The following is a 26,337-nucleotide window of genomic DNA, read 5'->3' as shown; positions in this document are numbered from 1 at the left end:
CTAGTATCAGAGCCAGATACACACAGGTTACATACGCCACGATCGTTAGAGCGAGAGCAATAATTCTAGCACTAGACCTCCTCTGTAACTCTAAACATGTAGGGCCGAATTCAGAGAGACTTACGGCTAAACCCGGCTCCTACCTTTTCCGAATGGACAGAGTCAGTGATCACTGAGCATCGTAACACCTGTGTTTACGATGCTTCAGTTTATGAATGGAGAGGAGCTTCTCTCCATTCATTTCAGCTGAGGCTGCAGAGAAAGCGACTGGGGAATCTGTGTCCTTAGTCCCTTTTCTCTGTCTTAAAGGGGAGATTTCAGAGGTCTTTTAAGACCCCTGATATCTCACCAAAGACCCCCAACAGGGCTGATAAAAAAAAAAAAAATTCAATAAATATTTAAAAAAATAAATAAAAATAAAATGTAAAAAAACAAAAAAAAATAAAAAAACAAACACACTGACAATTCACTCCCTCCCCCCCAAAAAAAAAAAAAAAAAAAAAATTGTAAAATAAATATAAAAAAAATACCGCCACTGTCACATGACATTAAAAAAAAAGTATCGGTATTCGAAAAAGTGGTATCGGGACAACCCTATTAATAACATTCAATTATAATGAAAATGAACCATCGTGGTATTTATTTCATAATTGGATGATCCAATGGGAGCGACCCTAATTACCATTATTGCCTCCCGTGAAGCGTCTGCATGGAGGTCATCCCATTGGGTGATGATAAATGGCAGACAATAAATAAAAGCCTGTGTGTGCTGATTGGCTTTTGTTATCTTCAAGCTTTACATTGCAACTTAGAAGTTTTAGCGAGGAATTGCGATCTCTAGGCCACAGATACTAAAACCTCCTATAACGTTCTTCAATCCCATTGTACAAAGTCCTCCGCCTGTGATATACGGAGTTCCGTTACCGTCCGAGTTCGTACCAGGTTGGCGCTGCCTGTCAGTGACCAATCACGGTGCGGAATTCCTCCGGAGTACAATCTGTAGAGAGGTCGGAGAGTCGCCGTCTTTATGAGCCGCGGTTCCCATATCCTCCGAGGTGGAGCGCCCTCTCACTGGCTGCGACTCCTGAATGGGGTGTCGGCTAGCCCAGAATGCGGCTTCCAGCCGGTGTTCCCGGATCCTGCCATGAAGGTCATTCAGCTGAGACAACAACCTCTGATCCTGCTGACGCATTTCACACTATGGAGAGCAAAAGAAAAAGGGTTTTCTTAAAAAAAAAAAAGTGTATATTCTACTTTTTTATTTTATTTTATTAACCACTTCCTGACTGCTTCACGACCATATACATTGGCAAAATGGCACGGCTGGGCAGATCGATGTATATATGTATATATATATGTGATCCCATGGGGATACCTGCGATCGTCTCACGGAGAGGAAGAACAGGGAAATGCTGATGTAAACAAGCATTTCCCCGTTCTGACTAGTGACAGGACACTGATCACAGCTCCCTGTGATCGGGAAGGCAGTTAAAATAAATAAATAAAAATTATAAATAATGAAAAAAAAAAAAAAAGACTTGTTCACATGTGCTTTGCACTTGGCAAAGCCCCCCAAGAAAGCAGTTAAAATAAATAAATAAAAATTATAAATAATAATAATAAAAAAAGACTTGTTCACATGTGCTTTGCACTTGGTGAAGCCCCCCAAGAAGGCAGTTAAAATAAATAAAAATGATAAATAACGAAAAAAAAAAAAAGACTTGTTCACATGTGCTTTGCACTAGGCGAAGCCCCCCAAGAAGGCAGTTAAAATAAATAAATAAAAATTATAAATAATGAAAAAAAAAAAAAAAGACTTGTTCACATGTGCTTTGCACTTGGCGAAGCCCCCCAAGAAGGCAGTTAAAATAAATAAATAAAAATTATAAATAATAATAATAAAAAAAAGATTTGTTCACATGTGCTTTGCACTTGGAGAAGCCCCCCAAGAAGGCAGTTAAAATAAATAAATAAAAATTATAAATAATGAAAAAAAAAAAAAAAAGATTTGTTCACATGTGCTTTGCACTTGGTGAAGCCCCCCAAGAAGGCAGTTAAAAAAAAAAAAATAATAATAAAAAAAAAAAATGTCAAAAAAAAAAAAATAATAATAAAAAAATAATGAAAAGAAATAAAAAGGGGGGACTTGTTCACATGTGCTTTGCACTTGCCGAAGCCCCCCAAGAAGGCAGTTAAAATAAATAAATAAAAATTATAAATAATGAAAAGAAAAAAAAAAGACTTGTTCACATGTGCTTTGCACTTGGTGAAGCCCCCCAAGAAAGCAGTTAAAATAAATAAATAAAAATTATAAATAATGAAAAAAAAAAAAGACTTGTTCATATGTGCTTTGCACTTGGCGAAGCCCCCCAAGAAGGCAGTTAAAAAAAAAAAATTAATAATAATAAAAAAAAAAAATGTCAAAAATAAATAAATAAAAAAAAAAAATAATGAAACGAAATAAAAAGGGGGGACTTGTTCACATGTGCTTTGCACTTGCCAAAGCCCCCCAAGAAGGCAGTTAAAAAAAATGTAAAAAATTAATAATAAAAAGAAAAATGTCAAAAATAAATAAATAAAAATAAAAAAGAAAATGAAAAGAAATAAAAAGGGGGGACTTGTTCACTTGTGCTTTGCACTTGCCGAAGCCCCCCAAGAAGGCAGTTAAATTTTTTTTTAAAAATGTATAATAAAAAAAAAAAATGTCAAAAATAAATGAATAAAAATAAAAAATAATGAAAAATAAAATAAAAAGACTTGTTCACATGTGCTTTGCACTTGCCGAAGCCCCCCAAGGAGGCAGTTAAAAAAAAAGTAAAAAATAAAAAAAAGGAGTCCTTCACATGTGCTTTGCACTCCCCGCTGCCTAGCTATTGCCTCTGTGTTTGATCTTTTGGGATGCCCCCCCCATGCAATAGGCTGGGCACACCTATGATGCCCAGTACTGAGGTGGTTAATGTACAGGATCTCCTTTTGCATCTCTCAGTCCCCATGAGCACTGTTGTTATAGGTGAGGTTGGTCACACCCCTCTCTCTTGCTGGTGTCAGATGTGAATGTGACCCCCCCCCCCCCATGTTAGTTGTCTCCTCCCTCCCTGTGTACAATGGGGGGGGGGGGGGTCTCCTCCCTCCCTGTGTACAATGAGGGGGGGTGTCTCCTCCCTCCCTGTGTACAATGGGGGGGGGGGGTCCTCCCTCCCTGTATACAATGAGGGGGGGGGGGTCTCCTCCCTCCCTGTGTACAATGAGGGGGTAACCTCCCCCCTCCCTCCCATCTCAGGGATGATGATGTGTGATTGCAGCATGATAACACAATGTTGTATGATCCATCCATCCCCAATCCTTACCAGCTCCTTCCTGAGCCAGGACAGGGCGGGTTCCAGGGGCCCCTCCATAGATGTCTCCTGCCAGCTGCAAACCTTCTGATCTCAGCAGCTGACAGGTGAAGCATGTGCCCACCTGGAGGGCATGGTTGGCATCTGGTGGTGAGAATGCAGAAAGGGATTGGGGCATTGATAAAAGGGATGGGTGGTGCACTGTGGCCCCTGGACTGATGGGGAAGCAGCCCCCTTTAAATGTCCACTTGTGGTGGGATTTAAAAATGGCGATGCCCACTGAGGACAGGGTGACACTCTTCCCCGAGTCGGCCACTAGATGGCGCTGGGAGAGCAGTCTCCTCCCACATGGTCGGTGATGGAGCCGGAGTCCTGGGCTGTCTCCTGGGTCATCATCGTACACCAGCCGTCTGCCTGAGATGCTGCAACACACACTGGTGGATGCCCAGCAAGAGCTGTCCCTTTACTGAGGGTGGGGGAGGAGGATGCCAGCCATGCCTGGGGTGTGCACAGGTCAGTGTCTGTCTGTCTGTATGTATGTATGTATGCACAGATTGGGGGGGGGACCCCAGATTGTGTCCAATGACTGCTCTGTACGTCCTCCTTTGTGTGGGAGTCTGGAGGGGGGGGGGGGGATTGATGGTGACAATGAGTCATACACACAGATCTGGGCTGCCGATGTGTTGCATGATGCTCAATGTGACAGCTGGCCCGGTAATTGATGGGGAGGGTACCAGGAGGCACCTGGCATGCTTGGATCTGTAGCCCCCTCCTGGGGAGGGTCCTAGAAGGCACCTGGCTTGCTTAGATCTGTGGTCTTCCCTTCTGGGGAGGGTCCTAGAATGCACCTGGCATGCTTAGATCTGTAGTCCCCCCTGGAGTTGGTCCTAGAATGCACCTGGCATGCTTAGATCTGTAGTCCCCCCCCCTGGGGTTGGTCCTAGAAGGCACCTGGCATGCTCAGATCTGTAGTCCCCCCTGGGGTTGGTCCTAGAATGCACCTGGTATGCTTAGCTCTGTAGTCCCCCCTCCTGGGGTTGGTGCTAGGAGGCACCTGGTATGCTTAGACCTGTAGTCCCCCCTCCTGGGGTTGGTCCTAGAATGCACCTGGGATGCTTAGCTCTGTAGTCCCCCCTTGGGGAGGGTCCTAGAATGCAATGCACCTGGGATGCTTAGATCTGCAGTCCCACATCCTGGGGAGGGTCCTAGATTGCACCTGTAGTCCCCCCTCCTGGGGTTGGTGCTAGGAGGCACCTGGTATGCTTAGACCTGTAGTCCCCCCTCCTGGGGTTGGTCCTAGAAGGCACTTGGCATGCTTAGATCTGTAGTCCCCCCTCCTGGGGTTGATGCTAGAAGGCACCTGGTATGCTTAGATCTGCAGTCCCACCTCCTAGGGAGGGTCCTAGATTGCACCTGTAGTCCCCCCTCCTGGGGAGGGTCCTAGACGGCGCCTGGCATGCTTAGACCTGTAGTCCCCCCTTCTGGGGAGGGTCCTAGAAGGCACCTGGCATGCTTAGACCTGTAGTCCCCCTTCCCCCATCAGCAGTGTGTATTGCTGTGTGTTGTCAGGTTGGAGCACCCAGCAGGGTGGAGGTGCCACAGGGACTGTTGTGCAAGTCTTGGCTGATGTCACCCATGCCTCCTGGTGTATTATGTGTAAGGAAGGCTTGTATTTATTACTACAGCAATGATTCCCCTTCATGTGCAATATATGGAGGATTAGTGTCCCTGGATCAGTCTCATCCTTCATCAATGTAAGAGGATTGCCTGTGTCTTCTGTATACAATCCCCTATGAGGGACTCTGCTGTATACAATCCCCTATGAGGGACTCTGCTGTATACAATGCCCTATGAGGGACTCTGCTGTCTTCTGTATACAATCCCCTACGAGGGACTCTGCTGTCTTCTGTATGCAATCCCCTATGAGGGACTCTGCTGTCTTCTGTATACAATCCCCATATGAGGGACTCTGCTGTATACAATCCCCTATGAGGGACTCTGCTGTATACAATGCCCTATGAGGGACTCTGCTGTCTTCTGTATACAATCCCCTACGAGGGACTCTGCTGTCTTCTGTATGCAATCCCCTATGAGGGACTCTGCTGTATACAATCCCCTATGAGGGACTCTGCTGTATACAATCCCCTATGAGGGACTCTGCTGTATACAATCCCCTATGAGGGACTCTGCTGTATACAATCCCCTATGAGGGACTCTGCTGTATACAATCCCCTATGAGGGTCTCTGCTGTATACAATGCCCTATGAGGGACTCTGCTGTATACAATCCCCTATGAGGGACTCTGCTGTATACAATGCCCTATGAGGGACTCTGCTGTATACAATCCCCTATGAGGGTCTCTGCTGTATACAATGCCCTATGAGGGACTCTGCTGTATACAATCCCCTATGAGGGACTCTGCTGTCTTCTGTATACAATCCCCTACGAGGGACTCTGCTGTCTTCTGTATGCAATCCCCTATGAGGGACTCTGCTGTATACAATCCCCTATGAGGGACTCTGCTGTCTTCTGTATACAATCCCCTACGAGGGACTCTGCTGTCTTCTGTATACAATCCCCTACGAGGGACTCTGCCGTCTTCTGTATGCAATCCCCTATGAGGGACTCTGCTGTATACAATCCCCTATGAGGGACTCTGCTGTCTTCTGTATACAATCCCCTACGAGGGACTCTGCTGTCTTCTGTATGCAATCCCCTATGAGGGACTCTGCTGTATACAATCCCCTATGAGGGACTCTGCTGTCTTCTGTATACAATCCCCTACGAGGGACTCTGCTGTCTTCTGTATGCAATCCCCTATGAGGGACTCTGCTGTCTTCTGTATGCAATCCCCTATGAGGGACTCTGCTGTATACAATCCCCTATGAGGGACTCTGCTGTCTTCTGTATACAATCCCCTACGAGGGACTCTGCTGTCTTCTGTATGCAATCCCCTATGAGGGACTCTGCTGTATACAATCCCCTATGAGGGACTCTGCTGTCTTCTGTATACAATCCCCTACGAGGGACTCTGCTGTCTTCTGTATGCAATCCCCTATGAGGGACTCTGCTGTATACAATCCCCTATAAGGGACTCTGCTGTCTTCTGTATACAATCCCCTATGAGGGACTCTGCTGTCTTCTGTATACAATCCCCTATGAGGGACTCTGCTGTCTTCTGTATACAATCCCCTATGAGGGACTCTGCTGTCTTCTGTATACAATCCCCTATGAGGGACTCTGCTGTCTTCCATCAGCACATGTGTGATTGTGTACGTGTCTGGGGGTATGGGCATGCTTTGTGTGTATTGTGGTGGTGAATGGACAGATGTGTATTGTGGAGGATAGCCCTGGTTTGTAGTGTGGTGGTGAATGGACAGATGTGGAGGATAGCCCTGGTTTGTAGTGTGGTGGTGAATGGACAGATGTGGAGGATAACCCTGGTTTGTAGTGTGGTGGTGGTGAATGGACAGATGTGGAGGATAGCCCTGGTTTGTAGTGTGGTGGTGAATGGACAGATTTGTATAGTGGAGGATAGCCCTGGTTTGTAGTGTGGTGGTGAATGGACAGATGTGGAGGATAGCCCTGGTTTGTAGTGTGGTGGTGAATGGACAGACGTGGAGGATAGCCCTGGTTTGTAGTGTGGTGGTGAATGGGCAGATGTGGAGGATAGCCCTGGTTTGTAGTGTGGTGGTGGTGAATGGACAGACGTGGAGGATAGCCCTGGTTTGTAGTGTGGTGGTGAATGGACAGATGTGGAGGATAGCCCTGGTTTGTAGTGTGGTGGTGAATGGACAGATGTGGAGGATAACCCTGGTTTGTAGTGTGGTGGTGGTGAATGGACAGACGTGGAGGATAGCCCTGGTTTGTAGTGTGGTGGTGAATGGACAGATGTGTATTGTGGAGGATAGCCCTGGTTTGTAGTGTGGTGGTGAATGGACAGATTTGTATAGTGGAGGATAGCCCTGGTTTGTAGTGTGGTGGTGAATGGACAGATGTGGAGGATAACCCTGGTTTGTAGTGTGGTGGTGGTGAATGGACAGATGTGGAGGATAGCCCTGGTTTGTAGTGTGGTGGTGAATGGACAGATTTGTATAGTGGAGGATAGCCCTGGTTTGTAGTGTGGTGGTGAATGGACAGATGTGGAGGATAGCCCTGGTTTGTAGTGTGGTGGTGGTGAATGGACAGACGTGGAGGATAGCCCTGGTTTGTAGTGTGGTGGTGAATGGGCAGATGTGGAGGATAGCCCTGGTTTGTAGTGTGGTGGTGGTGAATGGACAGACGTGGAGGATAGCCCTGGTTTGTAGTGTGGTGGTGAATGGGCAGATGTGGAGGATAGCCCTGGTTTGTAGTGTGGTGGTGAATGGATAGATGTGGAGGATAGCCCTGGTTTGTAGTGTGGTGGTGAATGGACAGATGTGGAGGATAGCCCTGGTTTGTAGTGTGGTGGTGAATGGACAGATGTGTATTGTGGAGGATAGCCCTGGTTTGTAGTGTGGTGGTGAATGGACAGATTTGTATAGTGGAGGATAGCCCTGGTTTGTAGTGTGGTGGTGAATGGACAGATGTGCATTGTGGAGGATAGCCCTGGTTTGTAGTGTGGTGGTGAATGGACAGATGTGGAGGATAGTCCTGGTTTGTAGTGTGGTGGTGAATGGACAGATGTGCATTGTGGAGGATAGCCCTGGTTTGTAGTGTGGTGGTGAATGGACAGATGTGCATTGTGGAGGATAGCCCTGGTTTGTAGTGTGGTGGTGAATGGACAGATGTGTATTGTGGAGGATAGCCCTGGTTTGTAGTGTGGTGGTGAATGGACAGATGTGTATTGTGGAGGATAGCCCTGGTTTGTAGTGTGGTGGTGAATGGACAGATGTGGAGGATAGCCCTGGTTTGTAGTGTGGTGGTGAATGGACAGATGTGGAGGATAGTCCTGGTTTGTAGTGTGGTGGTGAATGGACAGATGTGGAGGATAGCCCTGGTTTGTAGTGTGGTGGTGAATGGACAGATTTGTATAGTGGAGGATAGCCCTGGTTTGTAGTGTGGTGGTGAATGGACAGATGTGGAGGATAGCCCTGGTTTGTAGTGTGGTGGTGAATGGATAGATGTGGAGGATAGCCCTGGTTTGTAGTGTGGTGGTGAATGGACAGATGTGGAGGATAGCCCTGGTTTGTAGTGTGGTGGTGAATGGACAGATTTGTATAGTGGAGGATAGCCCTGGTTTGTAGTGTGGTGGTGAATGGACAGATGTGGAGGATAGCCCTGGTTTGTAGTGTGGTGGTGGTGAATGGACAGACGTGGAGGATAGCCCTGGTTTGTAGTGTGGTGGTGAATGGGCAGATGTGGAGGATAGCCCTGGTTTGTAGTGTGGTGGTGGTGAATGGACAGACGTGGAGGATAGCCCTGGTTTGTAGTGTGGTGGTGAATGGGCAGATGTGGAGGATAGCCCTGGTTTGTAGTGTGGTGGTGAATGGATAGATGTGGAGGATAGCCCTGGTTTGTAGTGTGGTGGTGAATGGACAGATGTGGAGGATAGCCCTGGTTTGTAGTGTGGTGGTGAATGGACAGATGTGTATTGTGGAGGATAGACCTGGTTTGTAGTGTGGTGGTGAATGGACAGATTTGTATAGTGGAGGATAGCCCTGGTTTGTAGTGTGGTGGTGAATGGACAGATGTGCATTGTGGAGGATAGCCCTGGTTTGTAGTGTGGTGGTGAATGGATGGATGTGGAGGATAGCCCTGGTTTGTAGTGTGGTGGTGAATGGACAGATGTGGAGGATAGCCCTTGTTTGTAGTGTGGTGGTGAATTGACAGATGTGGAGGATAACCCTGGTTTGTAGTGTGGTGGTGAATGGACAGATGTGGAGGATAGTCCTGGTTTGTAGTGTGGTGGTGAATGGACAGATGTGGAGGGTAGCCCTGGTTTGTAGTGTGGTGGTGAATGGACAGATGTGGAGGGTAGCCCTGGTTTGTAGTGTGGTGGTGAATGGACAGATGTGGAGGATAGCCCTGGTTTGTAGTGTGGTGGTGAATGGACAGATGTGGAGGATAGCCCTGGTTTGTAGTGTGGTGGTGAATGGACAGATGTGGAGGATAGCCCTGGTTTGTAGTGTGGTGGTGAATGGACAGATGTGGAGGATAGCCCTGGTTTGTAGTGTGGTGGTGAATGGACAGATGTGGAGGGTAGCCCTGGTTTGTAGTGTGGTGGTGAATGGACAGATGTGGAGGGTAGCCCTGGTTTGTAGTGTGGTGGTGAATTGACAGATGTGGAGGATAGCCCTGGTTTGTAGTGTGGTGGTGAATGGACAGCTCCAGCTGACCCCTGACATCTCTACCCTTCTGTGCAAGGCTCCAGATTAATGACAGCAGCCAATCAGCCAGCAGCTTAGTGCAGTTCCAGTAATGAAAGATGATTGTTTATTGCTGAGGATTAGGATAAAAATAAAACATACGTATTAGGAAGGGGCCGCATTTATGCGTATCGGTCTTTGTGATGGGTGTGCGCCGCACAGCGGGCTCCCAGCACAGATATAGGGGGGGAACCAGTACGAACGATCGGTACCCGAAACTTCTGGTTCTGGGTCACCTGATCGCTGTGATAGCCTCTGATTGGCTATCACAGCAATCAGTCACTGTGATGCCTGCTCCTGTGTTTCTCTCTCTCTCTCTGTGATGCCTGTCCCTGTGTTCCTCTCTCTCTCACTGCGATGCCTGCCCCTGTGTTTCTCTCTCTGTGATGCCTGCCCCTGTGTTTCTCTCACTGCGATGCCTGCCCCTGTGTTTCTCTCACTGCGATGCCTGCCCCTGTGTTTCTCTCTCTCTGTGATGCCTGCCCCTGTGTTTCTCTCACTGCGATGCCTGCCCCTGTGTTTCTCTCACTGCGATGCCTGCCCCTGTGTTTCTCTCACTGTGATGCCTGCCCCTGTGTTTCTCTCACTGTGATACCTGCCCCTGTGTTTCTCTCTCTGTGATGCCTGCCCCTGTGTTTCTCTCACTGTGATGCCTGCCCCTGTGTTTCTCTCACTGTGATGCCTGCCCCTGTGTTTCTCTCACTGCGATGCCTGCCCCTGTGTTTCTCTCACTGTGATGCCTGCCCCTGTGTTTCTCTCTCTCTCTGTGATGCCTGCCCCTGTGTTTCTCTCTCTGTGATGCCTGCCCCTGTGTTTCTCTCACTGTGATGCCTGCCCCTGTGTTCCTCTCTCTCTCTGTGATACCTGCCCCTGTGTTTCTCTCTCTGTGATGCCTGCCCCTGTGTTTCTCTCTCTCTGTGATGCCTGCCCCTGTGTTTCTCTCTCTGTGATGCCTGCCCCTGTGTTTCTCTCACTGTGATGCCTGCCCCTGTGTTTCTCTCACTGTGATGCCTGCCCCTGTGTTTCTCTCACTGCGATGCCTGCCCCTGTGTTTCTCTCACTGCGATGCCTGCCCCTGTGTTTCTCTCACTGCGATGCCTGCCCCTGTGTTTCTCTCACTGTGATGCCTGCCCCTGTGTTTCTCTCACTGTGATGCCTGCCCCTGTGTTTCTCTCACTGTGATGCCTGCCCCTGTGTTTCTCTCACTGTGATGCCTGCCCCTGTGTTTCTCTCTCTCTGTGATGCCTGCCCCTGTGTTTCTCTCTCTGTGATGCCTGCCCCTGTGTTTCTCTCACTGTGATGCCTGCCCCTGTGTTTCTCTCTCTCTCTGTGATGCCTGCCCCTGTGTTTCTCTCTCTGTGATGCCTGCCCCTGTGTTTCTCTCTCTCTCTGTGATGCCTGCCCCTGTGTTTCTCTCTCTGTGATGCCTGCCCCTGTGTTTCTCTCTCTCTGTGATGCGTGCCCATGTGTTTCTCTCACTGTGATGCCTGCCCCTGTGTTTCTCTCTCTGTGATGCCTGCCCCTGTGTTTCTCTCTCTCTCTGTGATGCCTGCCCCTGTGTTTCTCTCTCTGTGATGCCTGCCCCTGTGTTTCTCTCAGTGTGATGCCTGCCCCTGTGTTTCTCTCAGTGTGATGCCTGCCCCTGTGTTTCTCTCTCTGTGATGCCTGCCCCTGTGTTTCTCTCAGTGTGATGCCTGCCCCTGTGTTTCTCTCTCTGTGAGGCCTGCCCCTGTGTTTCTCTCACTGTGATGCCTGCCCCTGTGTTTCTCTCACTGTGATGCCTGCCCCTGTGTTTCTCTCACTGTGATGCCTGCCCCTGTGTTTCTCTCTCTGTGATGCCTGCCCCTGTGTTTCTCTCTCTGTGATGCCTGCCCCTGTGTTTCTCTCTCTGTGATGCCTGCCCCTGTGTTTCTCTCACTGTGATGCCTGCCCCTGTGTTTCTCTCTCTGTGATGCCTGCCCCTGTGTTTCTCTCTCTGTGATGCCTGCCCCTGTGTTTCTCTCACTGTGATGCCTGCCCCTGTGTTTCTCTCTCTGTGATGCCTGCCCCTGTGTTTCTCTCACTGTGATGCTTGCCCCCTGTGTTTCTCTCTCTGTGATGCCTGCCCCTGTGTTTCTCTCACTGTGATGCCTGCCCCTGTGTTTCTCTCTCTGTGATGCCTGCCCCTGTGTTTCTCTCACTGTGATGCCTGCCCCTGTGTTTCTCTCTCTGTGATGCCTGCCCCTGTGTTTCTCTCACTGTGATGCTTGCCCCCTGTGTTTCTCTCTCTGTGATGCCTGCCCCTGTGTTTCTCTCTCTGTGAATGGAGAGGAAAGATACATTGTATCTCTCTCTCTTCTTGCAAAAAAAATAAAATAAAATGAATACAAAATAAAGAACGAAAAACCTTAATCAAGGTTTGATCCAAGTCAGTGCCAGGGTTAGTGTTTGGGTCAAAGGTCAGGGTCAGTACACTTTGGGCAGACTGTGAACACCTTTTTTTATTTATATTTTTAAATTAGTATTACAGTCAGTGGCCCGGATTCAGAAAAGAGATACGCCGTCGTATCTCTGAGTGTGGTCGGTCGTATCTATGCGCCTGATTCATAGAATCAGGTTACGCATAGATATGCCTAAGATCCGACAGGTGTAAGTGTCTTACACCGTCGTATCTTAGGCTGCAATTTCAGGCTGGCCGCTAGGTGGCGCTTCCGTATGTTTACGCAAGAAATATGCTAATTAGGTAGATACGGCGATTCAGAAACGTACGTCCTGCCGGTGCATTTTTTATGTCGTTTACGTTCGGCTTTTTCCGGCGTATAGTTAGCCCTGCTATATGAGGCGTAGCTAATGTTTAGTATGGCCGTCGTTCCCGCGCCGAGTTTTGAAATTTTACGTTGTTTGCGTAAGTCGTTCGCGAATAGGGCTGGACGTAATTTACGTTCACGTCGAAAGCAATGACGTTTTGCGGCGGATTTTCGAGCATGCGCACTGGGATGTTTTCACGAACGGCGCAACGTAAACGTAAAAAACGGCGCAACGTAAAAGAAAGTATCGGCAGATACGCCGGCGTATCTCCTACCTGAATCTGGCCCATAGTGTATGTGATAGGATAGGTCATCAGCACATCTATGTTCTAACTCTTCACTCCTCTACAAATAAAGTTTGGCTGGATTTCACTTAAAAGCTTTTTTTTTTTTATATTGACGACATGGAAGACATTAGCGCCATAGGAATCAATAGCAGTCCATGTAATAATCAATAGATTACATTGTTTACCGTATGGTCAAGTTCACAGATGGGGGTGACATTTAAAGTTAACCATTTATTGTAAAGCACAGTGGGGTAGATTCAGGTAGAAATTGCGTCTGCGTAACCATAAGTTACACAGCGCAATTGCTTACTTGCGCCGGCGTTTCGAATGCTCCCGATTCAGGAACCTCGTTACGCCGACTGCAGCCTAAGATATGACTAGCATAAGGCTCTTATGCCAGTCATATCGTAGGCTGCATTCTTACTATGGCCGCTAGGGGGGCGCTCCCGTAGTGGTCAGCGTATAGCAGCCGTCACTAAATGGCGGCCCGCGGTCCGAGTCCAGACCGAGTGACGCTTCTTCCCGGACCGCCAGTATAATGTAAATGGCAGCGTTGGTTTGCTGGGATCGCGGGTTTCCTCAGCAACCACTGTGCCCGCCCCCTGCTCCTCACCGCTGGTCTCGGCGAAAACAAAAGTTGACTCACAGGCCGTGAGTAGGGGCGTGACGTCACGTGCGCCCCGCCCCCCTGCTGCTCGCGGTTCCCGGCTCCCCCTGCGAGTAGAGGCGTGACGTCACGGGCGCGGCTGTCCCCCCGCTGTTCGCGGTTCCCGGGTCCTGGCTCCCAATGTCTCGCAGCTTCCGCCCCTTCGATATTTAAGATGTGCCCTCCTGCATGCAAGGTACGCAGTTTACGTAGTTTGCGTACGTCGGTTTTTGCGAAAGGCTGCCCCTGCTATTAGCAGGGGCAGCCAATGCTACGTATACCCGTCGTTCCCGCGTCGCGTTTTTGAAAAATGACGTCGTTTGCGTAAGTGAATCGTGAATGGCGCTGGACGCCATTCACGTTCACTTTGAAGCAAATGACGTCCTTGCGACGTCATTTACCGCAATGCACGTCGGGAAAGTTTCCCGACGGAGCATGCGCACTACGTTCGGCGCGGGAACGCGCCTAATTTAAATGATCCACGCCCCCTACGGGATCATTTAAATTGCGCGCTCTTACGCCGGGCATTTTTCAGGAGCGCCCACGCAATTTACGGAGCTACTGCTCCGTGAATCAAGCGTAGCGCAGGTAATTTACGGAGGCGCAGCGGCAAAACGGAACGCTGCGCCTCCGTAAGAGTGCGCAGCCCTACCTGAATCTACCCCTCTACAAATAAAGTTTTGGCTGGATTTCACGTAAAAGCTTTTTTTATATATATTGACGACATGGAAGACACTAGCGCCATAGCAATCAATAGCAGTCCATGTAATAATCGATAGATTACATTGTTTACCGTATGGTCAAGTTCACAGATGTGAAGCATGGGGGGTGACATCTAAAGGGAATGACCATTTATTGTAAAGCACGTTGTGTTTTTTTTTTTCATGATGATATTTATTTCAACATATTATTTTTTCTACCTTTCCTCTCAGCTGCCATCTGATGCCATCTTGTAAGCCCAGGATGAGCAGGACCACCTTCGGCGGTCAATGGCTTCTCCTCACTCCTTGGAGCTAAGTGACATCAGCGGAAGACACAATGCAGATGGCCACGCCCGCCCCGAGAGCTCCGCTACCGTCAGAGGATTTGAGAACCCATCCTACGAGGAGATCGGGGAGACCAGTTTTGGCCAAGAGTCACGGGATGCCTTGCAGTCGGGTCCTGCGCCGGAGGTGAGGGGATGGGGGAAAGAGAACGGATCTCCTCACTCCGAGGACAGTCGGGAACCTGAGCCGGCAAGCCATTCCATCGATTACGGTTTCATCTGTTCCTTGGTGCTGCTGGTTAGTGGCATCATTCTGGTGGCCGTAGCCTACACCATACCACGGGAGGTACGAGTGAGCCCCGATTCCGTGTCTGCCCGCGAGATGGAACGACTAGAACTCTATTACGCGCGCCTGGGCTCCAACCTAGACAAGTGCATCATCGCGGGCCTGGGCCTTCTCACCTTAGGGGGCACGCTCCTTTCCATACTACTCATGATCTCCATCTGTAAGGGGGAACTCTACCGGAGGAGGAAATTCAGCGTGGCCAGAGGGCCCAGGACAAAATACGGCTCTCTCAACCTGAGAATGAGGCAGATGACCACAGAAGGCGGTCAGGTGCTGGTAGAACATGAAGCGATGGAGATGACCAACAATATTACCCACCAAGGGCACGAGCCTTAAGAGCACCAAGGACATTTTCAAAATATGCCGACACGGGTTAATGATTTAGATGAGCAAATATTCTGCTATGGAGGCATTAATGTTTAATGAGGCCAGATTATTCCGTCCTGAGAGGATCCTGCTGTTTCGATCTCAGTGACGCTGGGGGAGGGGGAGAGAGAGAGAATTATTTCTAGAGACACTGTAAAAACAGGTTGATGGCAATGAGATCCATGACTGCTGGTGTGGTAACAGAATATACAGCCACAGGACCTCGGGGGCACGCTGGGATTTGCAGTGCTACACCAGCTGTCGAGCTGCAGGTTGTCTACCTGTGCTGTAGAATGTGAATGTTCCGATTAAAAGAATGTTGACCAGGATTTCTTCTCAATAAATCCTGCTTTAGCACAGATTGGATTCATGACTGAGCCTAAACGGCATGCACTTGGCTTTGCCAGCCCGCAGGGCTCTGGCTGTTGAGGCTTGGCGGGCATGGTGGGTGTCAGACATTTGTAAAATCAGGGCAAGATAAAAAAAAAAAAAAAAAAAAAAGCAGAAAACTCCCCAAAAAAACTTAAAGGGGTGGTTCACCCTAAAAACTACTTTTTTTTATTACAATGGCCCCCCACATTACAATACGATTAAGGCTATTATTATTTTTTTGAAGCTGTACATACCTTTGCACAGCATATTCACCCGTTGCGAGTCCCGCGGGAGTGGGCGTTCCTCACATGTCTGTGATTGACATTTTGACCAAAAACGAGCTCCCCCCCGTCGCGTAAGCCGCGTCACGGTTGGCGAAAGGAGCCGAACGGCGAGTCGGCGCTATACTGCGCATGCGCATCGCGGTTCGGCTCCTTTCGCCAACCGTGACGCGGCTTACGCGACGGGGGGGGAGCTCATTTTTGGTCAAAATGTCAATCACAGACATGTGAGGAACGCCCACTCCCGCGGGACTCGCAACGGGTGAATATGCTGTACAAAGGTATGTACAGCTTCAAAAAAATAATAATAGCCTTAATCGTATTGTAATGTGGGGGGCCATTGTAATAAAAAAAAAAGTAGTTTTTAGGGTGAACCACCCCTTTAAAGGGGTTGTAAAGGTTTGTTTTTTATTTTCTAAATAGGTTCCTTTAAGCTAGTGCATTGTTGGTTCACTTACATTTTCCTTCCATTTCCCTTCTAAATGTTTTTTTTCTTTGTCTGAATTTCTCACCTCCTGTTGCTCCTCAGTAAGCTTGCCCCCATCATCCAAGCCGTTCTGGCTGGGGGTTAGTCAGCGTGCTTGCCCCCTCTCTTGGGACTACATCCCTGCGGAAAGACGCTGTGAACACAGCGTCTCCCCGCAGGGATGTAGTCCCAAGGCATGGGGCACGCTGACTAACCCCCATAGTGTCCTTGTTGCTTCCTGTAAGCCAGGGGACTCCAAACTTTCTAAACAAAAGACCAGTTTACCGACTTTTAGGGGGGCCGGAATGTGGTCATTGAAAGTAGAAACTGTCCTGGTGTTAGTGGGAGTAAGCAATGCAAACAATTCCTCCCCCTAGTACATGTAAACATGCACCAGGGGAAGAAACAGCACCCCATCGTTGGCGTCAGGGGGTGGAATAGCGCCCCCATCGTTGGCGTCAGGGGGTGGAATAGCGCCCCCATCGTTGGCGTCAGGGGGTGGAATAGCGCCCCCATCGTTTGGCGTCAGGGGGTGGAATAGCACCGCCATCGTTGGTGTCAGCGGGAGGAATATCGCCCCCATCGTCGACGTCAGCAGGAGGCATAGCGCCCCCATCGTTGGCGTCATCAGTGGGAGGCATAGCGCCCCCATCGTTGGCGTCAGCGGGAGGCATAGCGCCCCCATCGTTGGCGTCAGCGGGAGGCATAGCGCCCCCATCGTTGGCGTCAGCGGGAGGAATAGCGCTCCCATCGTTGGCGTCAGCGGGAGGAATAGCGCCCCCCATCGTTGGCGTCAGCGGGAGGAATAGCGCCCCCATCGTTGGCGTCAGCGGGAGGAATAGCGCCCCCACTGTTGGCGTCAGCGGGAGGAATAGCGCCCCCATCGTTGGCGTCAGCGGGAGGAATAGCGCCCCCATCGTTGGCGTCAGCGGGAGGAATAGCGCCCCCATCGTTGCCTTTAATAAATCCACCCCAGATGGTATACAGTACCCCCCTCCCCCTGTTCCTGCTTGTGTGATTGGCTCACTGATTTTCCCAGAAGTCAGATTCTGGGCATCCCCTGCAACTAAAATGTCCTTTTGGTGTGATGCTCTCAAAAGGATAATCGCATTTAAAGGGATGCAGACCTTGCAGCTTTTCTGAGAGCCCTCCAAGTGCAGCAGCCAATTGATAATTATAAAATCACTCCCATACAGATTCACATCGACACAGAGAAACAGACATTTCTTATATAACAAAAGGTAGGAATCTGCAGCAAAGTGTGTTACAATCCCTGCCATGTACAGAGATCACCCAGAGGGGTGTTTTTTTTTTGTAACAAAAGTGGAGTTACTCTTTAATAATAATGCACATCACAGAAATTGCCCAGTTTTCAGCTTGCCCTAATTTTAGAAATGTCTCCCACAGCCCCTCAATAGGGTACCTGTTATGTTGGAGGCTGCCGCTGTTTGACTTCCAGAAGGGGTGTTCATTCCAAAATAGGCACATCACCATGTAATACGCTGCTGTGCTCTGCTTATGGGAGCGATGCAGACTCCAGTGCTGGGCAGCACCCTTGGTTGCAACAGGTTCCCTTTAATATAAAGATACAGATTAAAATTTAAAGCTTGACTCCAGGCACAAATAATGGTACAACGCCCAAATAAAGTCACATTATTAGAAACAGTCAGCCCTGGTTCACACTGATGCGACGCGGGAAATGCACAAGATTCACTGCTTTTTCCCCCGCACGGCGTCCGTGCAATCTGCTGCGGGTGTCAATGTTAGATTAACGACCACAAAACAGATTGGAAAATGCTGTGCGATTGGTAGAATCGCATGGGTGTGAACACTCCTATGGGAATCGCATGCGGTGTTCCGCGCGCACTAGTGTGAACCCAAGCGAAGACAGACCTTTGACTAATAGCCTCTATTATCACAGCCTTACCTGATCTTCCCCGTTAAAGCAGGACATCAAAATAGGACTGTGCAGTTTAATAGGCAGCAGAAAAAACACCACTGCTCCGGTCTGCGGTACAAGTCTGGGTGGGGACACTTAGGGGGTGTGACTGTTACTCAGCTATGCCAGCAAAGAACACTGCAATATGAGCCAGAAAGCAGCAGTTTCACCGAGGGGAAAAGGCATTATAAAAGCATCTACAAGCAAAAATGTGCTAGAAATCATAATAAGGCAGTGGCGGCTGGTGTTTTTTCGGTCGGTTGGTCCAGCACTTACCCCATCATGGTGGCAGGTGGCAGGCAGCGTGGTACAGCGGCTCTGCTCCGAGTCGCTCTCCATGGCGGCTTCCAGCTCCTCCCCTCCTCTGCGTCCAAAGGGATCGCCTGTCCTTTCAGCTAACCGGGTGACCAATACCTGCTTCCTGATTGGCCAAGAGGAGGATCAGTGTTACAACAGCAAATATTGATTCTCTGCTGTAACACACCTAGGTGGGCTCAGAGCACACTCTCCGCAACCCAATCCCACTTTATATAGAAGCCTATTAGAGCCTCTGGCCCGGATTCAGAGAGAATTTACGCCGGCGTATCCATAGATACGCCGCGTAAATTCAAATCTGCGCCGGCGTATCTTCTTTCTGTATTCAGAAAGCTAGATACGCCGACATTAGCCTAAGATACGACTGGCGTAAGTCTCTTACGTCGTCGTATCTTAGGGTGCATTCTGCTAGGGGCGCTTCCGTTGTTGTCGGCGTAGAGTATGCAAATTACCTAGATACGCCGATTCACAAACGTACGTACGCCCGGCGCAATTTATTTACTTCGTTTACGTTAGGCTTTTTTTTGGCGTAAGGTTGTTCCTGCTATTAGGAGGCGCAGCCAATGTTAAGTATGGACGTCGTTCACGCTTCGAAATTTGAATTTTTTACGTCGTTTGCGAATAGGGCTGGGTGTCATTTACGTTCACGTCGAAACCAATACAACATTGCGCCGTACTTGGAAGCAATGCACACTGGGATATGTACACGCACGTCAGGTCATCGTACAGTTACATAAAACACGCCCCCCCCCTTCCACATTTGAATTACGCGCGCTTACGCCGGCCCCATTTACGCTACGCAACTTACGGAGCAAGTGCTTTGTGAATACTGCACTTGCTCCTGTAAGTTACGCAGGCGTAGCGTAAAGACGATACGCTGCGCTGCCGTAAGAGGAAGCGCAGCTACGTGAATCTACCCCTCTGGCTCTAATCAGGTGCTTTTTAAATAAAATAAAAAAACAGCCTCTCCCCATTGGAATCCATGCAACTGGCGTCCTGAAAGAGGGGGTTGGACACATTTATAGGGGAGGCGGCGATGGACGGGGGGGTTGGTGCTCTTGTGCGACTTAGGGTAGGCGGTACACTTTGGTGGGTCAGTCATGCCCCATGACCTCTGGGAACCCGCCTTCTGAACTTTGACCTCTGGGGGAGGTCCATGTTCCAATTCCTGAGTCCTAGCCTTATTCTTCAAGGGAAAACACTAACCCTAAACCACTAACCCTACCCCTGGCCTCTGTGCTTAGGGTAAAGAATTATCATGAGATAAAAAAGGTGTGAGACTTCAATTTGAAATGCATTTGCAGCATGTCTCAGTCTCCACCACATTGTCATTAAAGGTCGCCATTGATTAAAAAAAAAGATTCAAACTGCTACTTCCTGCTCTGGAGACCAGAAACCTTAGCCTGCTGTCTATGTGCTGGGGGACTGGTCACCTCACTGTCCTCCTGTAGTTCTATGCAGGCAGGTTTGACGTCATCTAGCCAGCACTGTCTGCAATAGAAAGTTCCCATCTGCCATTGGCAGAGTTCACTCTGGTTTTCCCCATCTCCAGCTACAGTAGCGGATGCTTAATCTGTGGCCCACCAGCTATTGTGGAACTACAAGTCCCCTCATGCCGCTGCCTTTGAGAGTCATGCTTGTAAATGTCAGCCTTGCAATGCCTCGTGGGACTTGTAGTTCTGCAACAGCTGGAGGGCCGCCAGGTTGAGCACCCATGACTGCTACCCCCTACTCCTCTGTGCAGTGCCCAGGTGTTCAGGACACAGGGGAGAGTGAGGCACCCGTGGGGTGACATTGCAGTGTGCTCTACTCTGACTCACAATGATGCCTCAGTGATGACAGGGCAGTTCCTTGCTCCCTGCACCACCCACAGCACAACCGCTGACGGCCATGAGCCAGACCACAGGCGCGTAGCCTTGCTTATTAAAAACTGTACTTCAGATTGTCCTGTAACCCTGTGTAAAGTCACAGGGAAGAAAGACAAGGTGAACTATTTTGGGTGCATGCTGGGCAAAGGAGCGTGTAACATTTGTACTGCCTGTGGCCTCCTGCCTGTGTAGCTCTGCGCCCTGAGCTGTAGTGTTTCCGGCTAAAAGCCTTGGTGACAATGCTTCTAATGCCGGCTACATGTGCAATCATTCCACTTATTGTTTTATTGGATTGAATTACTGAGACAATTCTGATGCAACACAAAGAGCAAAGCCGCTTGCATTAATCCAATCAATCTCAATGTCAAAATGTTATTTAGATTTAATCATAATTACAAAACAATTATTTTTTGACCAGCTGGATTAATATCTACATGGCAGGCATCACATATAGCTAAAAACAAAGGGAGTATTGATTTCTATGGTAATCCAGTTTGGCATGACAAATACAAAAGCTCCCCTACTTCCCATAAGTCAATGCCTGAAAGTGACTCATGGAAGTAGAACAGAGGTCTCCAATCTGTCTAAATAAAGGGCCAATTAACGGAAGTAATAAATGTCCCATCATTGGCGTCAGTGGGAGGCGCGGTGCTCCGCCATCGGCGTCAGTGGGAGGCGCGGTGCTCCGCCATCGGCGTCAGTGGGAGGCGCGGTGCTCCGCCATCGGCGTCAGTGGGAGGCGCGGTGCTCCGCCATCGGCGTCAGTGGGAGGCGCGGTGCTCCGCCATCGGCGTCAGTGGGAGGCGCGGTGCTCCGCCATCGGCGTCAGTGGGAGGAGCGGTGCTCCGCCATCGGCGTCAGTGGGAGGAGCGGTGCTCCGCCATCGGCGTCAGTGGGAGGAGCGGTGCTCCGCCATCGGCGTCAGTGGGAGGAGCGGTGCTCCGCCATCGGCGTCCGTGGGAGGAGCGGTGCTCCGCCATCGGCGTCCGTGGGAGGAGCGGTGCTCCGCCATCGGCGTCCGTGGGAGGAGCGGTGCTCCGCCATCGGCGTCCGTGGGAGGAGCGGTGCTCCGCCATCGGCGTCCGTGGGAGGAGCGGTGCTCCGCCCTGGGCGTCAGTGGGAGGAACAGTGCACCATCATTGGTGTCAGTTGGAGGAAGAGTGCCTTGTATCAGTGGGAGAAAAAATACCAAGGGCTGGACTGTGACCACATCTGGTCCTCAGGCCTTAGTTTGCAGACCACTGAAGTAGTGTATGCTGCCTGCTGTTTTCAGCGATCCTATATATGGCAAAGCCTCATGAGCAAATGGATCAGTAGTGTGACACAAGATTTAGGCCCAGATTCACAAAAGCACTTATGCCGACGTAGAACACGTTACGCCGACGTAAGTGCCAATATGCGCCGGCGTATGTGTGCGGCAGACCCACGAACCAACATGCGCCTAAAAACAGGCTACACCCCGCCGACGTAGCTTGCACACGCTGGGGTAGGGTGGGCGCACATATGGGCTGGGCGCATGGTGCTGCTCCCATTGATTAGCCATTCAAACATGCAAATGAGGGAAATACGCAGATTCACGAACGTACGTGTGTCCGGCGCGCAAGTTGTACGTCCGGCGTAAAGTAATTCCCCATAAATAAGGTGCAACCCGGCAACAGATATGCACAGGTCTGCACCAGGGAACACAAGCCGACGTATTGTGCGTTGGACGTGTGTCTGGTTGGGCGTACGTTATGTTCACGGCGTACGCGGTGATCTGGCGTAGCTTAGGCAGTTGTGCCGGCGTGGTTGTGAGCAGGCGCAGGGGGGTGCTGTGCATGCGTCCACGTCACGGCGCATGCGCAGTTCGTGATACGTAACGGTCTGGCTCTCGAAGACTGGGCTTCTACTACATACAGGATTAGGGAAAGCTGGGCTTCTACTACATACAGATTGAGGCAAGGCTGGGCTTCTACTACATACAGGATGAGGCAAGGCTGGGCTTCTACTACATACAGGATTAGGGAAAGCTGGGCTTCTACTACATACATGATGAGGCAAGGCTGGGCTTCTACTACATACATGATTAGGGAAAGCTGGGCTTCTACTACATACAGGATGAGGCAAGGCTGGGCTTCTACTACATACAGGATGAGGCAAGGCTGGGCTTCTACTACAAACAGGATGAGGCAAGGCTGGGCTTCTACTACATACAGGATTAGGGAAAGCTGGGCTTCTACTACATACAGGATGAGGCAAGGCTGGGCTTCTACTACATACAGGATGAGGCAAGGCTGGGCTTCTACTACATACAGGATGAGGCAAGGCTGGGCTTCTACTACATACAGGCAAGGCAACGGGCTGTAAACACAATGGCACAAACCTGTTAAGTATGGAGGTGGGTGGAGGGGTCCAAAGTCTGAAAGGTTACTTACCCTTTAATGATGGGTCCGTGATGAGCCATTTTTATTTATTTAATAGATCGCATAGCTAAAGAACGAAGGGCTAGCCAGAATCTCTAGATACACAACTGTAGAACCAGATTGGCACTTACAGGTCAAGGCAGTGCAATAAGAAAACCGTACTGCAAGTGGATTTGATCCATCTCTTGCAGATCGTGTGTAATATACAGAACGTCTGCATTCATGATACCAGCACTGCCATTGAAGCCAAGGATCCCATATTAATGTATCTTGTCATTGGTTTATAATAAAAAGGTGAAAAAGCACAATATTTGGTTCTGCAATTTTTTTTATTTTATTAACCTTTATACATTTTTCTACTAGAATATTTACAATCACCCGGCAGTTAAGATATAATTATACATTTCTAAAGAGCAATACAGTCTTGTCAACCTTGTTATACCTGTAAAAGAGATCGGTTTAATGTAAAGTTATCCTGTTTCTATATATAATGTTTAATCCTATATGTACATGGGGCGGCCATATTTGCTCATAACATAGGCAGGTTCTGCTTCTTCCTTTTCAGTGCTACACAAAGGTTGTGCTTTACTGCTCCTTTTCATAATGAACTAGAAGCTAAGCAACCCCCTGAAAAACAATGCACTCCCTGTGTAACGGATATTTTATCTTAGCAGTTAAGTCTAACTTCAGAGATTTTCTTATATTTAGTTTTAAATATAATGGTTAAGGGTTGAAGTAAAGGTTACATAAAAATCAGCTTGAAAACACCGATTACCCCCTCCCCCTACTCCTACCTATGCTGTATACTGATGGTAAAAAAATAATACCTTATTTGAGTCAGCTCTGGTCCAGGTATGTGGTGCAGAGGCTCCAGCTGCCCGGTGCCATGGAGTGCTTGACAACAAATTCGGGAGGCTTCCATTGCCCATCCATTATTGGCCTCTCCTCCTCTCCCCCTGCAGCAGCTCCATGACACAGGGGTAGCGGAGCTTCTGCATCATGTGACGAGAGCGGAGTGAATGTAAAATATTTTTTTTAAATAAACACAGAGCAGCCCCGATCCTTTTCTTCTAAGGTCGCTCCCGATTCCCTTCCCCCTGGCTCCTCCTGCCCCCATAGCAAGCCAATTGCTATGTGTGTGTCTATTGACACACACACAGTGCGGCTCTGCCCTGTCCTGCGTCATTTGATTGACAGCAGCAGGAGCCATTGGCTCCTGCTGCTCTCACTGAGTCCAGTGAGGAGGGAGAGATAGATCTCTAGGGCATAGCGCCGGATTGAGATCAGGCAAGTATTTAGTGGGGCTGATGGAAGCGGACATTGAATGTTTTTTTTTTACCTTAATGCTGAGAATGCATTAAAGCGGAGGTTCACCCAAATAACATGTATATAAGATCATATTCTTAATACTTCCAACATGTACAGTATGCCCCCCCCTTTTTTTTTGGCTCTACATACCTTATTATGGCTATTTTCCACCCCGGCCTCCGGGTACTCACTCCCGCGGGAGTAGGCATTTCTATGCAGAAGCGCAATGTCACCTGGGACTTCGCCCAGATGATTGACGTCCTTGAGAAAAAGTCCCCCCCCCCGTGCCCCCCTATTGCGTAGGCGCGTCACGAGAGTGACAGAGTTTCCGAAAGTACCCGAACTGCTCTATACGGCTCCTAGTCGGTGCACAGGCTCCGTATAGAGCTGACTCGCAGTTCGGCTACTTTCGGAAACTCTGTGACTCTCGTGACGCGCCTACGCAATAGGGGGGCGCGGGGGGGAACTTTTACTCAAGGACGTCAATCATCTGGGCGAAGTCCCAGGTGACATTGCGCCTCTGCATAGAAACGCCTACACAAGGGGGGGGGGGGGGGGGTAGCCAGATAGCCAGACTAATTGCAATATTAAAATCACCTTCATCTATTAAAGAGCAAAAACTGTCATTTACATTAGTAGACACAAGCAGGCATGTATAGAAATTATCCATGGTGAGTGCAGGGAGCCGGATGAGCGCGGGGAGCCGGGTGAGGGCGGGGAGCCGGGTGAGGGCGGGGAGTCGGCTGCAAGTTCCTCATCAGTGACAGTTCCAGGAAGCGGAGGACCACCGTGGCAACCAGCGTGGCACACAAGATGGCATTGGATGGGGCGGTAATGCTTTTTGAAACCTCCGTTTTGTTACAGCATAGGTAGGACAATAGGAGAAGCGGCGTTTTCAAGCAGATTTATGTGTAGCCTTTACTTCCACTTTAGCATTTCTTTAATCAGTTAGGCAAAATGGTTGTAGTAGCTAATTTACAAATCTCTACCTTTTAATAAAACAGCAAAAATTAAGCACAAACTTGTAAACATGTAATAAAAAAAAAAAACACATAAAAAATGACTTTAAACACTGCTCAGAATGTGTGCTCTTTGAAAATATGGTGAGCTTCAATACTCTACACAGGCAGAGAAAACGCAGCATGTTCTCTGCTGTCAATCACAAAGTGAAGGAGGCTTCACAGGCAGCAGCCAGACACCCTGGTGATGTCAGGGGGAGAAGTGTGGGCTGTATGCCACAGGAAGCCTCCATTCCCGGAAGACTCAAAAGGTTGAAGGAAACGACAACAAAACGCTAAAACAGATTGCTTTGCCAAAGTAGCTGCAGTAAGTGCAAATTCTAAGTATTCCATTTATGTTTGCAGACTACAAAGCGTTACTTGATGACTGTTGGGTCAATGTAGGAAAACTGCATGGTGCAAATTCTGGTGCAGCTGTGCTTTGTAGCCAATCCGCTTGCAGGTTTTATTGTCAAAGCTTAAATTTAACAAGCTGACGTTAGAAGATGATTGGCTGCCATGCACAGCTGCATCAGATTTTTCACTTTCAGCAAATCAACCCCAGTGTCTCTCTAAGGCCACCTACAAACATTACACAGTGCCGGATGTTCACACACAACATGCTTTAAGGCTGGGTTGACACCTATGCAAATTGGATGTGGGTTTCTTCGCATAGCAGGAGATTGTGACCATCTCTCTATAAAAGGATTTTTGTACTCACCGTAAAATCCATTTCTCTGAGTTCATAGACGGACACAGCCTTCATTGACCTTAGGGTTATGCTTCTTCCTACCAGGATGCCTAAATCTCCTAGTAGGAAGAAGCATAACCCTAAGGTCAATGAAGGCTGTGTCCGTCTATGAACAAAAGAGAAAACACATCTTTGCAGTTGCTCCTGTGCAAATTGCACGGGACTCCTGTGCGTTGTTTGGTCCGTTTCAGGTGCAAATTCAGTCCAAAATTTGGGCTGAAATTGTAAATGGAGACGCCCCGGACTCCTGCTGTGAGCCCCTGCATGCTCCAGTGTAAACCCAGCCCTAAACCAGATCAAAACGTTGAAGTTTGGATCGAATGAACCTAGCTTGTTAGAAGAAACATTAGCGATCATCTATCATGCCAGACCAACTTTGCCCTGAACAGGCAATTGTTCTTCAACACCTTTACCTACACTTGTAACATAAATCCAGTCTTAATGCACCTAAACACCAAATGGTGCTTTATAATCCTTATAAATACCATGCTGGACATTGATTCATCTAAACAAAGCAAATAGTGCAAAGCAAAAGAAGA

General features: G+C 48.9%; 3 protein-coding genes across 3 annotated transcripts in view; 1 reads left to right on the top strand and 2 right to left on the bottom strand.

Annotated features, from left to right (window-relative positions):
• Positions 1-611: 611 nt before the first annotated feature.
• Positions 612-3,562, bottom strand: C12H20orf202 (chromosome 12 C20orf202 homolog). Its single transcript, XM_040331753.1, has 2 exons — positions 3,348-3,562; positions 612-1,198 (listed from the first exon to the last, which is right to left on the bottom strand). Exons 1-2 carry the CDS (start codon positions 3,393-3,395, stop codon positions 968-970), a joined length of 279 nt encoding a protein of 92 aa, XP_040187687.1. The 5' UTR covers positions 3,396-3,562; the 3' UTR covers positions 612-967.
• A 196-nt stretch (positions 3,563-3,758) lies between these two features.
• On the top strand, positions 3,759-15,599 carry TMEM74B (transmembrane protein 74B). Its single transcript, XM_040331752.1, has 2 exons — positions 3,759-3,848; positions 14,334-15,599. Exon 2 carries the CDS (start codon positions 14,391-14,393, stop codon positions 15,066-15,068), a length of 678 nt encoding a protein of 225 aa, XP_040187686.1. The 5' UTR covers positions 3,759-3,848; positions 14,334-14,390; the 3' UTR covers positions 15,069-15,599.
• Positions 15,600-25,851: 10,252 nt separating this feature from the next.
• Positions 25,852-26,337, bottom strand: part of PSMF1 (proteasome inhibitor subunit 1) — a 16,641-nt gene continuing 16,155 nt past the window's right edge. Inside the window, exon 7 of the mRNA XM_040331836.1 lies at positions 25,852-26,337. This exon is cut by the window's right edge and continues 87 nt beyond it. The gene's annotated coding sequence lies outside the window, so the exon portion shown is untranslated.

This window comes from Rana temporaria, chromosome 12 (assembly GCF_905171775.1).
Source record: "Rana temporaria chromosome 12, aRanTem1.1, whole genome shotgun sequence".
Taxonomy (NCBI): Eukaryota; Metazoa; Chordata; class Amphibia; order Anura; family Ranidae; genus Rana; species Rana temporaria.
The sequence above is the reverse complement of the archived record's forward strand: the minus strand, read 5'-3'. Positions and strand labels throughout refer to the sequence as shown.

Excerpts from the sequence above, each read along its gene's own strand:
- C12H20orf202 (XM_040331753.1), bottom strand. The coding sequence starts at position 3,395 with ATGGAGGGGCCCCTGGAACCCGCCCTGTCCTGGCTCAGGAAGGAGCTG. Across the intron at positions 1,199-3,347 it reads CCTGGCTCAGGAAGGAGCTG|TGTGAAATGCGTCAGCAGGA; the intron begins GTAAGGATTGGG and ends TGCTCTCCATAG.
- TMEM74B (XM_040331752.1), top strand. The coding sequence starts at position 14,391 with ATGGCTTCTCCTCACTCCTTGGAGCTAAGTGACATCAGCGGAAGACAC.